Genomic DNA, 18,794 nt, shown 5'->3' on the forward strand with positions numbered 1-18,794 from the left:
TTCAGTCACACACCAAAACCCCTAATATTTCCCTTATGCATAAAATTAACGCTGCTGCAATCTCTTAAATTTAAGTTAACCGTTAGAGCAAAATCCTAATTGACGAATAAAATACTATAGTAATATCAGCAAAAATGGTGGAATAAGGAACTCTAAGAGTCCCCCTAGGCATAAAAGCAATGGAAAAACAGGCAAAAATGGTCAAAATCAACTTTTTTGGAACTCTGGAAACTAACTAAAAGTTTGCAGCAGCCTAGAAAGTACTTAATCAAAAAAAAATCAGCTGAATCTTGGTAAGAACATTGAGCTTTGGGGCATTTTAACTTACCCTAGAGTTCCAGCCACTGTTCTCCAATTCAGCTGTAGCTTTGAAAATAACAGCACACAATCCCAGTAATAGTACCACGAGGAGCAGAATATATTTTAATTATTTGCTTTGTCTTGTCTCATGTATAGGTGGCTCCCTGGAAACATTGGCTCAAAAGGCTTGTCCTTATCTTGCCAAACTGGGAACCCATCTAGTGCTAAAGTTGTTACCTGAAGACATTTGTGGAAAATACTTAAAGGCAAATTTTTCAGTTGTTGCTGTATCAGGCAATGCATATCAGTCAGCAAAAACAGCAGACTAAACAAAAAGCTCAGAAGGAAAGGCTGGAGAATGAGATGATTTGAGGATTAAGGGTCTGAAAAACCCAGACCTTCTCCTGGGAATTTAGATAGCCATGCACATGCCCAGGGCTGTGCATATGCTCAGGAAAGATGTGAGATGCCTCTGGGTTGACTTTGAGGCTTTAAGAAAGCAGCAGTGATCACTAAGGCAGAGTTGAAAACTGCCTGGTTGAGTCTGAAGTCATGCCTAATACATACTCAGAGCCCCTCTGCAAAGACTGGGAGATATTTTTGGTTCCAGGAGTTTAAGTAGTATCTGTCTAATCAGTAGCTGATCAATTAGCTAAAAGGACAAAACAAACAAACAAACAATAACCCCCTCCCCCAACCAAGGTAGCAAAACAACAAAAAAGGTAGCAACGAAAACTTTGGGGAGGGGGTAGAACATGATTTCCAAAGCTGCCATATTATAATATTCAAAGTGTCCTGGTTTCAACAAAAAATTATGAGGCATGCAAAGAAACAAGAACATATAGCTCATATGCAGGAGAAAGATCTCAAATCAATAACCTAAACTTCCACCAGAAGGAACTAGGAAAAAGAAGAACCAATTCCAAAGTGAGCACAGAAAGGAAATATAATGATTAGATCATAGAAAAGTGAAATAGAGAATGGGAAAACAAAAGAGGAAATAGAAGAAACCAAAACTTGGTTCTCTGAAGAGATCAATAAAATTAACAAATTTTCAGGTAGACAAACCAAGAAAGAGAGAGAAACTTACATGACGAATATCAGGAAAGGAAGTGGAGATATTACTACCAACCTTGCAGAAATAAAAAATTATGAGGAAATATTATCAGAAATTACATGCTAAAACATTAGATAATCTAGATGAAATGGTCAAATTCCTTGAAAGACACAAACTACGAAAACTGACTCAAGAAGAAATAGAAAAATCTAAATAGTGGTATAGCAAGTAAAGAGACTGAGTCAGTAATCAAAAACCTTCTATCACAGAAAAGCCCAAAACCAGATGGCTTCATGGATCAGTTCTATTACATTTATAAAGGAGAACTAATTTCAATCCTTCTCAAGCTCTCAAAAAAAAAAATAGAAGGGGAACATTTTCTAATTATTCTTTGATTCCAGTATTACTGTGATACCAAAGCCAGACAAGGACATCACAAGAAAAGAAAACTACAGACCAAATCCTTTACAAACATTGATACAAAAATTCTCAACAAAATACTAGCATACCACATCCAGCAGCATATTAAAAGAATTACACACCAAAACCAAGTGAGATTTATCCCAGGAATGCAAGGTAGGCTCAATCAATGTAATATGTCATATTAATAGAATATAAGAAAAAAAAGATCATCTCAGTAGATGCAGAAAAAGCATTTGACAAAATCCAACATCCTTTCATGAACAAAACAACACTAAATAAACTAAGAACAGAAGGGTAATTCCTTAACCTGATAAAGGGCATCTGCAAATAACTCATGGCTAACATTGTACTTAATGTTGAATGACTGAAAGCTTTCTCCCTAAGAACAAGACAAAGATGTACTGGAAAGTCTAGTCAGGGCAATTAGGTAAGAAAAAGAAAGAAATAGCATCCAGAAAGAAAGGAAGAAATAAAACTATCTCTATTTGTAGATGATATGAGCTTATATATAGAAAATCCTAAAGAACCCACACAAAAAAAAACTATCAGAGTTAATAAGTTCAGCAAAGTCATAGGATACAAAATAAATATACAAAAATCAATGTGACATTCACCTTATACTAGCAATGAACAATAAAAAATGCAATTATAAAAAAATTAATTTACAACAGCATTAAAAACAACATACTTAGAAATAAATTTAACAGAGAGTATAAGACTTGTACACTGACAACTATAAAACATTGTTAAAGAAATTAAAGAGGGCTCAGATAAATAGAAAGATGTCCTCTGTTCATGGACTAGAAGACAATATTGTTAAGATGGCAATATTTCCCAATTTGCTTTATAGATTCAGTGTAAACCCTATAAAAATTTCAACTGCTTCTTTTGGAAAAATGGACAATCTGAACCTAAAATTTATATGGATATGCAAGGGACCCAGAGTAGCCAAAACAATCTCGTAAAACAAGAACAAATTTGGAGGACTCACATTCTCTGTTTTCAAAACTTACTACTAAGCTACATTGATCAAAACACTGTGTGGTACATGCCGTGGGGCGGCTGGGCCCGTGAGCCATGGCCACTGAGCCTGCGCGTCCGGAGCCTGTGCTCTGTGGCGGGAGAGGCCACAGCAGTGAGGGGCCCGCGTACCGCAAAAAACAAACAAAACAAAACAAAACAAAAAAACCACTGTAGTACTGGCATAAGAACAGACATATAGGTCAATACAACAGAATAGAGAGTCTGGAAATAAATCTATATATCTATGGTCAATTGATTTTTGAGAAGAATGCTAAGACCAATAAATGAAGAAAAAACAGTCTTTTCAACACATGGTTCTGGGATTAACTAGATTTCCACATGCAACACAAAGAATTTGGACCACATATGAAAATGAGCCTAAAATAGGTCAAAAACCTAATGTAACAGATAAAACTATACAACTCTTAGAAGGAAATCTGGGTGTAAATCTTTAAGCTTTGGATTAGGCAATGGGTTCTTAAATAGGACACCAAAAGCAAAAGCAACAACAATAAAAATAGACAAATTGGAGCTTATCAGAATCAAAAACTTTGTGTGTTAAAAGATACTACCAAGAAAGACAACTCACAGAATGGGAGAAAATATTTGCGAATTATGTATCTGATAAGCATCTGGTATCCAGAATAATAAGGATCTCTTAGAACTCAACAATAAAAAGACAACCCAATTATAAAATGGGCGAAGGACATGAACAAACGTTTCTCTGAAAAAGGATATACAAATGGCCAATAGCACATGAAAAGATTCTCAATATCATTAGTCATTAAGGAGATGCACATGAAAACCACAACTGAAACCCTATGCATTGCTGGTGGACACATAAGATGATGCAGCTGCTGTGGAAAAGTTTGGCAGTTCCTCAAAAAGCTCAACAGAGTCACACAAGTCCTGGCAATTCCATTCCTAGGTATATTCCCAAGAGAACTGAGGATATATATTCTTACCAAACTTGTATACAAATAACAGAATCATCTTTCATAACAGCCAAAAGTGGAAACAACACAAATGCCCATCCATTAAAGAATGAATAAATAAAACGTGGTATATCCAAACAATAGAATAGTCAGCAATACAAAAATGAAGTACTGTTACATGCTACAACACGGATCAACCTTGAAAACATTATGCTAAGTGAAAGAAGCCAAAAAGTCAGGCACAAAAGGCTCCAAAGTATATGATTCTGTTTATATTAAAAATCCAGAATAGGCAAATCCATAGAAACAGAGTAAATTTTTGGATGTCATGGGATAGGGAAGGGGAAAATTGGGAAAGACTGTGTTCCTTTTTGGGGTGATGGAGATATTCTGGAATTAGAAATGGTGATGGTTTTACAACATCAAAAATATACTAAAAATCACTGAATTATACACTTTAAAGTTGTGAAAGTGGTGAATTTAATGTTACATAAATTTATCTCAAAAAATTTTTAAATGAAAGAAAATCCGAAGGGTAGCAGAAAAACCCACCCCGCCACCATATGCTTCTTTGGCATAGGGATGATTTTGAGCTGATTATTTTGAAGAACAGCAGGAGAAACTCTGAAACAGTAGAAATTAAACTTTTGTAAGGGACATTTAGATTTATAAAGGAAATCTCCACTTGTAAGGGTGTCTCCTTCTCTGTACTGGGAAGAGAAGGATGACTAACTCACAAGAGAATCTTATCAGTGGAGAAGTCACTGACTTAAACCTACATAACAGATCTTACCTTTGTTGACCCTGCTTTTCCTGGTAACCTCCCCACATCATTCTTTCTTTTGTCTTTAGCTGAAGATGGTATATTTAAGCCGGCGGCTTGGGCCACCTTGGGGAGTTACTCATTTTTTTCTCTGGGTATCTCCCTGTATATATGAGGCATACATGTTAATAAACTTCTGTTTTTCTCTTGTTCATATGTCTTTTATTACAGGAGTCTCTACTAAGAATTCAGAAGGATAGAGGGAAAGTTATTTTTCCTCCCCTACAAAAGAAGTATTATACTTCAGATTCACTCTACTCATCATTTCAACAGGTTACGTGGTAGGCTATTCACTAGACCCAGAATTGCATATTTTATCAGAATTGTACCGTACAATAATAACTGTATTTACAAGAATTGTATCATTAGGACTTAAGACTGTGAAAGAAAAAAGCTACCAAAATAAAATGAACCTGCAGATAATCCTGATCAGACAAATGGGTCAAAAAATTTAAAGGGAGTCTAAGTTTGTCATTTTGCTCAAATGGTAGATTAACTCTTAATAATTTACTCCCTCAGTATTATTTGTCCTAAGGTTTTAAAAGTTGTTTTCTTTTTCAACACTCAACAAAATCTTTCACCTATAGGCATATAAAGATTAGTTGTTTTTAGGGGGAGAATTGTGGATTCTGTGGCCTCCTGCAAAATGCACATATTTCCGAGTTGCAAGTACCTTCCTAGTTTGTCTGATGGAAACTTAACAGGTCTGTTGTGCTCAAAACTAGGAATGAGTAAGCCTCTTGATGGCCATGATGATATGCCAGTCCTGTTAAAGGTTTTTAGATATAACTTGGGTTCTATGGTCTGAAAAACTTTAGAGCTGCACCACCAAGTAAAAGCAAGGCTACAGCTTTGTTCAGGAAGAAGAGCTTTGCAGTAAATGGAGTAAATGGCAGTGAATTTTTATACAACTAAGTGAGGGTTAATAATGATAAAATAACCGCATAGGACAGCTTTCATATTATTACCTAAAATGTTAAAGAAAATAAACAAAAGAAATAGGACTACATGTAACTCTGTCCTCCTAATAAATTATTTCTGTTGTTCTAATTTCTCTTTCTACAGCTGCTGTGGACACTTTATGATAAAGCCTACTGTCTTTAACTTTCTGGAGTTTCATTATGAACAACATAAAGTTTTCTGCTTCATAAACAAAAATAAGGAGTTCTGGGATTTAAAAATATAAGAACATTAATCTCAGTCTCAGGGATGGTGCCTGACAATCAGATAACTGGCAGCCTCTTAGGCCTGAAGAAGCAAAAGAGTTGTTAATTAAGTATCTGATGAATTCTTAACCTTGTATGGTTAAAATCTTCATCTCAGGGGAAGTGATGGCCAAGGAAGGTCTCCAATTCAATACCATTGTTAAAGGACTTCTCCTTTGTTCCCCTTCTGGGTTAATGGCCTCATTACTTAGCAAACTCGCCCACATACAAACCTGGGCAACCAGTGTCTTGGTGTGTTTGTTCACAATTATCCCCAGTTGTGTGGATTCTACCTGAGACTTTTCTTTCTTGTCTTACTTTCCATCCTCACCTCTGGCTCCAACCCTTTTTCAATTTTTAAACCTACAGCTGATCTGCCAGATGCCAGTATTCTCATCGCCCTTCCCTCCATGACTGTTTTGAAACTAACCTGTTAAAAAACATTAAACAGCTTTATCCTGCTGATAAGGGCAACACTACTAAGTATAAACTTCTTAGGACTGCAGATAAGGTCTCTTTAATTTTGCATAGAACAGAATAGAAAAATTAGTTCTTTTAATTGGGTGATGATAATATAAACTGAGCTTTCATGTCAATATGCAGTATTAACAGATTTATAAGATCCGTTCTAAAGAAGCTTTCTCTTTCTTTAGGGATGTTATTTACATTTATTGAATCTCTCTCCCTCTACCCCCAACAATGTTTTTGTATTGAAGAATAGAGTGCAGCCGAGGGATGGACTGGGAGTTTGGGGTTAGCAGATACAAACTATTATATAGAGAATGGATAAACAACAAGGTCTTACTGTATAGCACAGGGAACTATACTCAATATCCCATAATAAACCATAATGGAAAAGAATATGAAAAAATATATATACATATATGTGTATAACTGAATCACTTTGCTGTACAGCAGAAATTAACACAACAGTGTAAATCAACTTTATGTCAATTAAAAAAAAAAAAAGAATGGAGTGCAGTTGCCTAGGCCCAGAGTGCTACCTGCTTATGGTCTCATCATCTATGTGGGTCACCAGGTACCAGGCACATGCTTGGGGTCCCAGGATAATAATTATGCTCCCTTTCACCCTTAAAGAGCCCTAGTTTGGGGAATAAATTATATGGTTATCCTGGGCATAGCTCAGTTTAAGAGACTGGTAGCTTTCTACTAAGTATCCTTTATAAAAATTAAAATGGAACTCTATTTATAGCTAAATACAAAAATGGCCCTCTTAAGCACTGTTTTTAAATAATGAAAAGAAAGATTTGAAGAGGTAAATATCCATATATAATAGGCAATCTTCTCATTGTTATCTTTTAGAAGTCACTTCTTAAAATTAAGTTCTTTCAGACTTTGAACTCACCAAAGGCAGAGAATATCAGTCCTTGAATTTCCTGCTCTCTTACAAACACCAGGGGGTGGAGTGGGGAGACCAGAGGAAGTGGGTTTTGAGAACCAAGTCTGAGCACAGAATGTATTTTCCTATAGGAACTACGGTATAAACTGTAATTCAATTAATACTATTAGTACTGTTTAGTGGTAAATTTTGATTCAAAAGTCCTTTTACAGATTGATTTGAGCTTATTTTTATTTATAAAATCGCTATGAAACTATGTGTAAAAACATTACTATTTATAAAATCGTCTAAAAGAAAATGTGTTCTTGTACACACTACTATATGTAAAATGGATAACCAACAAGGACCTACTGTATAGCATAGGGAACTCTGCTCAATATTATGTAACAACTTAGATGAGAAAAGAATTTGAAAAAGAATAGATGCATGTATATGTATAACTGAATCACTTTGCTGTACACCTGAAATTAACGCAACACTGTTAACTGTACTCCAACATAAAATAAAAAGTTAAAAAAAAGAAAATGTGTTCTAAATTCAAAAACTCAGATATTTAAATAAATTTCTGGAACACATCATTTTTAATGGAGTCTATCTAAAATGTTTATATTCTAATTTATATTAATTCACTTCCATGCATGCTTGTTTGGCTGGGGTTGGCGGTTGATGGTGAGGAATTAATTCAGGCAACAAGGAGAGGTTGGCATCAAGAAAACCTTAGAGATGGGTGAATTAGACAGGTGAAGGTGTAAGCAAAGGTGAAAAACTACGGGTGAGCTGGGGAAGCAGTAGCTAGCCTAGTTCTGCTAAATATGAGCATATATAGAAAAATAGTAAATTTTGCTATCCTGGAAACATACTTTTGGTGGTGGCAAATTGCACTAAGTAATAATTAAGTCTTTATTTCCAGTGATATGCTCTTTCACAGAGTGAATGGTGCATTAATATACTGATAGAAATTTAATATACAGAAATGAAACCTATTTACATTTTATAGAAAAGATGGTGAAAGTCGTTTCAAATTGAAAAAATGGTGAGAAGAATCCATAGGGCTTTAAAATGAAAGTTCACTTACACAATAGAAAACTGCCCAATCTTTCTGGTAAGAAAAAAAGTTTTCATTACTTCTTGTGGCCATCAGGAAATTTGGGCAAGAAATGTGGTAAAACACAGATAACGATCAATGATATTACATGTTTTGAAGAATCATTTCCATAATTGTACAAATAAAGGACTAATATCTGAAGAAGCATAAATACTATTTTGCAATAATTAAAATAAAAAGATAGATCATAATCTTTATTAAAGTCAATGAAATTTGCATTTTGGTAAATATGGCATCTTGCTCCTAATGTGGGTTAAAAAGTACAATGTCAGTAGCAAAATTCAGCAACATGGACCCTGCTCTACACACTTGGAAACTGGCAAAGTGCCCACACTGCCCAGGCCTCCGGGGACTACTTACCAAGGGTGCACTGGGTGGGACACCTGCTGACCAGGTGGCAGGGGCTACTTTTGGCTGCCAGTTGGCTCCCCCAGTCAACTTCTTCTCTCCAGCATTCCACTGAAGATCTCCCCTAAAATCAAGCATGCAAAGCAAACAAAGAGACAAACACACAATCAGAAAAGAATGGTGTGTGGCTCCCTAAATACTTTTATCTAGAGTCAGAAGCAGTCTGTTTGGGTCAAGTGGTAATAAAGAGAACAGCTTAAAACAGATAGAGGAGTCTTACCATATCTCATCTAAGAGACCTTAAGAGCATTTGACAAAAAAATCAGAGTTCAGACCTCAGGGATAACAAGAATTTCCTGTCACTTCTAATGGAAAAATATGCCACAAAATTCAACTGAATTCATCACTGGTTATAAAAAATGCCAAATAAGTATATCATAACTACTGTATATCCTTTGTTGAACTGAAGATGAATCCATAATGGCACTTTCTGGATCTTACAGGGTTCAAATGAAGGTTTCACATAACTACATCATGACTACAACTTGCCTTCAAGTGATTGTAAGATTACATCTATTGTTAGATGCATCCCGATTTCAGAGACGTTGAAATATGCATCTAAAAAAAGTGTACATTGTTTGTCATTTTTACTACTCTTCTCTAAAACTGACCCCCATGAGACTTTTTTTAAAATCAATGTTAGCTAGGAATATTATAATGAATCTACAATTTAAAGCTACTAAAGTATTCAAACCACAATTACCAAATACTTCTAGATATACTTAGTGACAATATGGAGGCTGAAATAGATTATTCCTTCTCACTGCAGAGCCAGTAGTTTGGAGGTTCCAATAGAATAGCAACAAAAACAAAAACTGGGAATGAAATAAAAACCAATTTTGCAGTTACCTAGCCTGGGAATGAGTAATTACTCCAATGAGCGCAATGTTTGATAGTCTCAAATAAGTACAGATACACTTTTCATAAGAAAACCAGACAATTTCAAAAACACTTACTTTTTGGACGTGGTACCAGAAATTCCAAGATCTACAAATGGATAGAAGAAAAAAGAATTTAAACCTCTATACTCAGCTTGAACGATATGACATTTAAAAGATCAAAGAATCAGAGGTCTAGAAAAAAGTCCATATTTTGCCTACAAATGACTGCATTTAGTTTTACAAAGGAGAAACCACGTTAGGAAACATATTCTCAAGTCTAACATTTTCTTTCACTTCATGTTATTCTTAAGGATCATATTTTAATGTCAACTGGTGTCCAGAAAAGAGTGAACATAGCAGGCTTGAGACTGCTATCTTAGGAAGGCCCGTGTGGCTGGAGACCTGGCTAATATAAATTGTTCTCTACACTGAGATAAAAGTTTTCCTAATGATAAGCGTGGATCACTGTACCTAAACTGTACAAACAAGGGGTATGCTGAAAATCTTGCTTTCCTTCCACAAGACTGATATTTTGGTACATGCTAGGCAGAGGGCCTACAGGATCAGCATCCAATAAAAACCCTGGATGCTGAGTCTCTAAAGGGCTTTCCTGGGCAGGAACATCCTATGGGTTGCTGCATTTTTGTGTGTTCTTCCCCTCAAAGGGAAGAGAGAGCATAAGGAAGTCCATGTGTGGATTCTTCTCTACTCTGCCTGTGTCTATTTCCCTGATGATCCAGCTGTGTATCCTTACTATGCTGCTGTAATAAACCTTAGCTGTGAGTACAACTATGCGCTGACTCCCTTGAGTCCTTCTAGTGGATCTATAATTGTGTGGGTGGTCTTGGGGACTCCTGACCCAACGGGTTTAATCATTCTGCTCTAATCTCAATTCATTTATTATTTCAGCAAATATTTATTGAACCCTACATATGCCAGGCACTGTTCTAAGCAGTTGGGATAGGTTAGTTACAAAAACAAAGAGCTCAACCCCAGAGGAATTTGCATTCTGATGGGGTGAGATGGATGATAAAACAATAAAATAGGGCTTCCCTGGTGGCGCAGTGGTTGAGAGTCCGCCTGCCGATGCAGCGGACGCGGGTTCGTGCCCCGGTCCGGGAGGATCCCACATGCTGCGGAGCGGCTGGGCCCATGGGCCGTGGCCGCTGGGCCTGTGCGTCTGGAGCCTGTGCTCCACAGCGGGAGAGGCCACGGCAGTGAGAGGCCCGCGTACCGCAAAAAAAAAACACCAAAAAACAAAAGACAATAAAATAATAAAAGAGTATACAGGCTGCTAGAAGGTGATATGGCAAGCCTATGGAAAATGGAAAGCAGGGTAAGGGGGAACTGGTGGGGTAGGCTGAGAGTGAGGGTCAGGCAGGATTAAATAGGGTGTTCAAGGAAGGCCTCAGAGGGGTGAAGCTTACGCAAAGCTGAGCAGAGATCTGGGGAAGAGCTTTCTAGGCATCTCTGCCTAATGGTAACTCTATGTTTAACATTTCCAGAAACTGCCAAACTGCTTCCCATAGCAGCTGCCCAATGTTACATCCTCACCAGCAATGTTAGAGGGTTTTAATTTTTCCACATCCTTATCAAGACTGGTTATGATCTGCCTTTTTTATTATAGCCATCCTGATGGGTGTGAAGTGATATTTCACTGTGGTTTTGATATGCATTTCACAGATGACTGATGTTGAGCCTCTTTTCATGTGTACATTGGCCACATGTATATATTCTTTGGAGAAATGTCTTTTTTAAGTCATTTGACCATTTAAAAATTGGGTTGTCTTTTCATTATTGAGCTACAAGAGTTCTTTACTTACTCTGGATATTTCACTGTCTTGATGGTATCCTGGGTAGCACAAAAGTTTTGAATTCTGATGCAGTCTTATTTATCTTTTATTTTCTACTGTTGCTTGTGCTTTTGCTGTCATATCTAGGAACATTATCTAATCCAAGGTCATAAATATTTACTCATAAATTTTCTTCTAAAAGTTTCATCATTTTGACTCCTACACTTAGTTCTATATTCATTTGGAATTAATTACTTTGGGGTAAATAAAAAGTCTAACTTCATCCTTTTACATGTGGATATCCACTTGTCCTAGCACTGTTTGTTGAAAAGGTGATTCTTTTCCTCTTTTCCCATTGAACTGTCCTGGCACCTTTGTTGAAAGTCAACTGACCACAGATGTGTAAGCTTATTTGTAGACTGTCATTCTATTCCACTGATGTATATGCCTATTCCTATGCAGTACCACTCATCTTAATTACTGTAGCTTTGTAGTTAAGTTTTGAAATCATGAAGTGTGAGTCTTTCAAAATGATTCTTCTTTATTCAAAATGTTTTGGCTTATTCTGGCTTCCTTACATTTCCATATAAATCTTAGGTTCAGCTTGTCAATTTCTGTAAGAAAAAGCAAAGCTGCAATATTGATAAGGAGTATGAAGATAAATTTTTTTTCAGTTTTGGAATATATTTTCATTAATAAAATATTTCATTAATAAAATATTTTCATTAATAAAATATTTACTTAAATAAAATACTTAGTTACTTAGAGTGAAACTCAGTGGGACTCTTTTTGGGGGTATTGTACATTTCTATAAATTTTGACAAATACATGGGTTCATGTAATCATCACTATAATCAGGATTCACAGCAATTTAATCACTCAAAAATATTCTCTCTTTGCAACCCAAACTTCCCCTTACTCAGAACCCTGGCAACCACTGATATATTCCCTGTAGTTCTGCCTTAACAAAAGTAAACTGTATAAGTGGAATTAACAGTATATAATTTTTTTGTGTCTGGCTTCTTTCACTTAGCATAATGTATTTGAGATTCATCTGTGCTCTTGTGTACGTCAGCAGTTCATTCCTTTTCATTTCTAAGTAGTATTCTAATGAAGGGGTTTACCACAGTTTGTTTATACATTTACCCAGTGAAAGACATTTCGGTTGTTTCTGGCATTTTAAAATAATACTCCTATAAAGATACATGGACAAGTTTTTGTGAGAACATATGTTTTCATTTCTCTAGGACAAGTACCTAGACATGTATTTACTGAGTCATATTAAGTATAGGTTTAAATATAAGAAACTGCTAAACTGATTTCCATGGCAAGACTATGTTGTATTCCCACCACCAAAGTGTGAGAATTCCAGAGGCTCCACACCCTTGGTAAGTACAAAGTACTGTCAGCTCTTCTCTTCTTTTAAAAATTTTAGTCATTCTAATGGGTATATAGTAAGATGAGACTTCTAAAAAAATCGATACAATTCACATATCATAAAATTCATACTGTTAAAGAGTAAAATTCAGTGCAAAAATTATGTTCACAAGGTGGTGAAATCATTAACACACTCTAATTTCAAAATATTTTCATCACCCCAAAGGAATCCCCATCACCATTAGCAGTCACTCTGACCACTACTAATGCACATTCTGCTTCTAAAGATTCCCCTGTTTTGGACATTTCATATAAATGTAATCATATAATATGTGGCTTTTTGTATTTGGCTTCTTTCACCTAGCAAAATATTTTCAAGGTTCATCTTCTTTTTATGGCTGATTATTTTATGAATGTACCACATTTTGTTTATCTGTTCAACAGTTGATGGACTTTTGAGTTGTTCCCACTTGTTGGCTGTTATAAAAATTGCTTCTGTGAATATCTGTGTACAAGTCATGTGGACATATGTTTTCAATTCTCTTGAATATATAGCTAGGAGTGAAATTGCTGTGCCACATGGAAACTATGTTTAACTTTTGGAGAACTGTAAACCTGTTCTCCAAAGAGGCTGAATTGTTTTACATCCCTACCAGCACTGTGTGAATTCTACTTTCTCTACATCCTAGCCAATATTTGTTATTACCTTTTTGATGATAGCCTTCCTAGTGAGTGTGAAGTGGCCTGTCATTGTGGTTTTGATTTGCATTTCTCTGATGGCTAATGACATTCAACATCTTTTCACATACTTATTGGCCACCTGTGCTTTTTTTTTGGAGAAATATCTATTCAAATCCTTCTCTGATTTTTAAATTGTTTTACTTTTTATTATTGAATTTTAAGAGTTCTTTATATATGATGGATACAAGTCCCTTATGAGATATATGGGAATATTTTCTCCCATTCTGTGGGTTGTTTTTCCACTTTCTGGATGTATCAATTTGTAACACAAAAGTTTTTAATTTTGACAAATTTTTATTAATTTATTTTTTCTTTGATTGCTTGTATTTTAAGTATTATATCTAAGAAGCCACTGCCTCATTTAAGGTCATAAAGACTTGTACTTAGTTTTCTTCCTAGGAGTTTTACAGATTTATCTCTTACATTTAGATCTTTGATTCATTTTGAATTGATTTTTGTGGATGGTATAAGGAAGAGGCCCAACTTCATTCACTTGCATGTGGCTATCCAGTTATCCAAGCATATTTTTTGAAAAGATTGTCCTTTCCCACTTTGAATGGTCCTGGAATCCTTGAAAAAATTGTTTGACAATGTATGTGAGGTTTATTTCTGAGATCTTTATTCATTCTATTGGTCTATCTTTCTATCCTTAAGCCAATACCATTTGTCCTGATGACTGTAGCTCTGTAGAAGTTTTGATATTGCAAACTGTGACTACTTCGAATTTGTGCTTCTTTATCTAGATTGTCGGGCTATTTCTCAAGAGGGTCTGCTTGCTTCAACTGAGATAATTTTAAAGGTGGTTGCCACCTGAGGGATGTGTGCTAGTGGCACTTTCAGCCCTGGAGGTATAAAGTCTTGATTTCTGAAGGAAGATTTAGACAGTACATTATAATATTCAGTAAAAGCAGTTACTACTGCAGACTATCCATCAGTAAGATAAAATTTTAAAGTAGGAAGAAATATTCAAATAACCTCTCCGTGGTTGTCATCAAAGCATTTTCATGAATGTCCAGACCAAGGACGATGAATGGGAAAAAAAAGTATGTCCACAGGATAATGCATAGGAAAAAAGGTCTGTCTCAGGGATCTGCTAAATTTTTGATACGGCTTTGAGTAAAATGAAAGGTATCTGCAATGGTAAACTCATTCACCTTAATAAAAAAATTAAATTCAGAGTTTTTTAAAAAAGGCAATCTTTATAATAGCTGGCCTCATCTCCTAGGACCCTCTCCTTCACTTACCCAGCTCTAGCCACTAGTCTCGGCAGTACTCCTTGAATATGCCAGGCAATCTGCCCAAGTGCTTTTGCACTGGCTCTCTCTTTTGCCTGCAAATATTCTCCTTCAGATATCCATATGGTTCATTCCTTTACCTTCAAATCTTTGCTCAAATTTTACCTTCTCAGTGAGGCCTACTCTAACTCCCACTCTGTAGGACTCACAATCCCTCTTAGCGTGTTCTGTTTTTGCCCTCCATGGCACTAGAAAATTTATTTATTTGAAAATATTTAATGTTTGTCTCTGCTCTTCTAAGCACCTTACAAATAGAAATTTATACTTGTTTTGTTCATGATTTATCTCTAGAGCCTGGAAGACTGCCTGGTGCTCAATAAATATTTGTTCAATGAGTAACTGAAATGAACTTGGATACTCAATTGGTAAATATACTGCATTTAAGCTACTCTATGTTATTTCCAAGAGAAATAAAAAATTAAGTACTTCTTAAACATAATACACTTGGTTTCATACTTGTATATGCTCTCTAATTACACCTTCGGTAATTTAGATTAAAAGTGTCCTGGGTATTGCTTGGGAGACAATGGCATAGTGACTGTGTATCTTCCAAGGAACTGTACTGGGTAAAGCACTAAGAATTTCTGTCCGCTCCTTGACACACTCGCCTGTAAGTGAATCCAGAAACAATACATACGAACAGATAGAGAAAAAAATTCACATATGATTCTGTTAAAAGTATATTACTCACTGCCTACTAAGCTGGCAAGAGATGAGTCAAGATCACTCCCAAGAGCTTTGCTTGCTGCCATTGCAGAACTGGGAGGTACCACTGAGATGGGCGCAGGCTGCCCGGCTGGTGCCATGGTTGGCATCAGAAGATCACCTAGACCATCAAACACTGGAAATCAAATAGATCGGGTTCAGAATAATTGCAAAAAAACCCATATGCAAAATTAAACGGACACTGCCTTTTGAAAAACTATGGAAACAAGTGAATGTATTTACAATCTTATAAAAGAAGGCATTTCATTCACACTTCTAACGACTATAACACCAAAAAAGAACATCTCTGCATATGTCTACTCATAAAGTATGGAAATACTAATGAACGTGAAGATGGAAAAGAAAATCTGTATAATGTACAGGAAAGAGCATAGACTTTGGAATCAGAATTGGGCTCAAATTCAGCTGCATGCCTCACTAACGTGTGACTCTGAGAAAGTGACTGAGCTTTAGTTTTTCTCATTTGAAAGTGGGGAGAGTACAACTACTACATGGAGTTGTTGTGAAAACTAAAATAGATAATATATGTCACGCCTTTATTATAATGCTTGCTTTATATAGGCACTCAGTGTGTAGTATTTACAATGCTTACTTTTATAACAATTCTTAAACGAGAAAGGAAGGCCGAATCTCCTAGTTTCTATGAAATCAGTGCTGGAATAAAACCTGATCTAATGGTCAGTACCTAGTAATAAGTATCTGAAAAACAGTTGACCATATTGTAGAAGTAAGAATTTTGATTTTATTCTCTCATTACGATATTCACTTTTGGTTCTAACTTTAAGGGTACAGCTACAGTAAACACTATTTTAAACATCAGGAATCATGCCATTATGGATGGTTCCTGATCAGCATATAACAAATGATCACTTGTTTAGTTCCTGGAATACAGAAAGACCATTCAAAATGCAGGCTCATAGGATGTGCACAAAAGTTATTGCTGATAACTATGTCAAAAATTTTATGGTTGTTAATTTTTTATCAAAAAACTATGCATATTTACCATACACACCACTCTACAATAATTCTAAGTTGAAAAAACGATAGCATTCAACTAGGCACTGGCAAAGGAAGCAACCAAATCGTCAAGCAGGGAATATATTTAGGGTGTTTCTGAAACACATTTGATTGCCAAAAACTCACCAATTGAAAATTTGTAGTAAGGACCCAGCATGGGAAGAGTAGAATGGAAGAGAATACAAACAAAATGACAGCAGGATGAAAGGTTAAAGGCAGGCAAAGAATACTATTTGTGTCAATTTCATAAAACCAAGGGCCAGGCACGCTTCAGAGGGTGTAAGCAACAGCAGTGGGAGTGTCCACACATTGAGATACCGCACAAAGATTTAGCACAAAGTATTTGTTTTCCCTTAACCTTCTCCAAACCATGTGCATGTAAGCTTGTGCAAACAGATGGGTGTTCATGTTAAGTTAGATTTCTGCTAAAAGTTAAAAACAAACACAGAAAGGGATTGCAGGTTACTCTTAAAGCAACCAAAATGTACAGAAAATATTTACTTTAAATTATAAAATGAGAGATTTATTGAACAGTTTTAAAACAAGGTCATCACTCAATATTTGCTTATAAATTTCCTGATATCACACTAACCTTAGGTGGTGTACTTTATAATCAGAACAAATAAAAAGCATGTTTGAAAATCACTGCCTCACCTGACGGATCAAAGGAGCTGCTGCTAGAAGTTGAAGGCGTGGTTCCAAAAGCTGCCTCAAAATTGGGCTGTAGCAGGTTATTCTGAGCAGGAGTCACTGGTGATGGAGAAGGGGCCATGAAAGAACCCCCAAATCCTGGGGAAAAAATAGTTCCAGAAAAATATAAGCAGAAACAACTAAAGATAAGTAAAGGCCATTAAAACAGAGTCAGAAAAAGTCATAGAAGACCAAAAAAGGAATTGAATGCATATGGATGAGAAGGCACTGAAACCCAGGAAGTTAGTTTTTAAAAAGTTTTTCAAGTATCTTGAAATCTGTCATGTATTAATGAGGATTTAATTTATCTGGAAATAAGAGAGCACACCACACTATATACCCTTGTTAAAAGAACCTGCAGCAATCTAATCTACTGTTATAACGGAGTACATAAAGCTGAGAAGGTCTCACTAGGGTTAAACTTCAGATAATTATTTTCATCATATTTGAATTTTGTCTCTTCAAATCACAATACCAGGTAGCTAGAAAATGCTTAGTTGTACACACTGGCTCAGTATAATAATAAAAGGCAAATCAGAAAAATATGCATGTACTCTGCCATCAAATCCTCCTTAATATATTTCATGTATGTTCCAGTCCCACTGCCGCTACCGATAAGTTTAGGCTCACCCAACACAACCCGAGGAGGCTTTCTGCTTCTAACCCGTACCTCCTCCAACCTAGCCTCTACAGTGCAGCCAGAGTGATCTTTCTGAGTGGAAAACGTTGACAAAGTTACTTCTCTAAAATCCTTCCCTGGCTCCCCTTAACTTTCAGATTCATAAAATGCAGGTTCCTCTGCATGGCAAACAAGCTCATCTGTCTCTGGGCCCTTCCCCATCCCTGCAAACTCAGTTGCAGCCATAATGCACCATAGTGAGTCGAATGCCAACTCTGGGAGGGCTTCCTTACCTTATATTGCCTGCTACTGCTACCAGCCGCAACGCGCCCTGCCCCTCCCACCGCCGGTACACGTGGGTTATGTGCTCTGCCCCTGTGTCCTCAGAGCCTGGTACATCTCTCCAACCCAGCCTAGGAATGGCCTTTTGGTGTCAGGAACTGTTTCCTCTTGTTTTCACCTTTTCCACTAATATTCAACAAAATGCCTAAAACACTGAATTACACTAATTGAGTGAAGGGCAACTTTTGAATTTAAAAGGTGAGGAAAAATCAAAGACTACTGTAAAGTAACGAAACCTCAAATTAAATATTTCTCTTTTGAAGTCTGGAAGTAAATTACTGCTCTCAATCAAGAGACAGAAGCAGAGCTCACTCTGTTTCGCTTCTGTACAAAATTATGCAGCCTGTGAAGAAAGTGATTTCTTAATAAGACATTAGATGATGTTCTATTATCAAAAATGTATTACTACCAGAAGTCTTTTTTACACTCAGTTTGGCTATATATATATATACACACACACACACATACACATACATATATATGTATATATATACACACACATATACTATATATGTATATATATACACATTTACATATATGTATATATATACACACATATATTCCTTTCTTATCTAGCCATATCTTTTCTTCACAAACTGCTTGCCAAAAAACATAAAGAATGCTTACCAAAATCCTTCAGCTTACAATTCATAATAATCAATTATAATTTTGAA

The 18,794-nt window shown here is 36.0% G+C and overlaps 1 protein-coding gene across 14 annotated transcripts in view; it reads right to left on the bottom strand.

Moving 5' to 3' along the window:
- Positions 1-18,794, bottom strand: part of SNAP91 (synaptosome associated protein 91) — a 156,258-nt gene that overhangs the window by 8,436 nt on the left and 129,028 nt on the right. For all 14 annotated transcript variants that reach the window (XM_082633866.1, XM_082633869.1, XM_082633867.1 and 11 more), the window contains 4 exons: positions 17,124-17,258; positions 15,418-15,567; positions 9,596-9,626; positions 8,592-8,703 (listed from right to left, as the gene is read on the bottom strand). In XM_082633866.1, coding sequence (XP_082489992.1) covers positions 8,592-8,703; positions 9,596-9,626; positions 15,418-15,567; positions 17,124-17,258 — 428 coding nt within the window. The remainder of the gene's footprint in view (positions 1-8,591; positions 8,704-9,595; positions 9,627-15,417; positions 15,568-17,123; positions 17,259-18,794) is intronic.

Source organism: Mesoplodon mirus (assembly GCF_964341445.2).
Source record: "Mesoplodon mirus genome assembly, chromosome: 10".
NCBI classification, from domain to species: Eukaryota; Metazoa; Chordata; class Mammalia; order Artiodactyla; family Ziphiidae; genus Mesoplodon; species Mesoplodon mirus.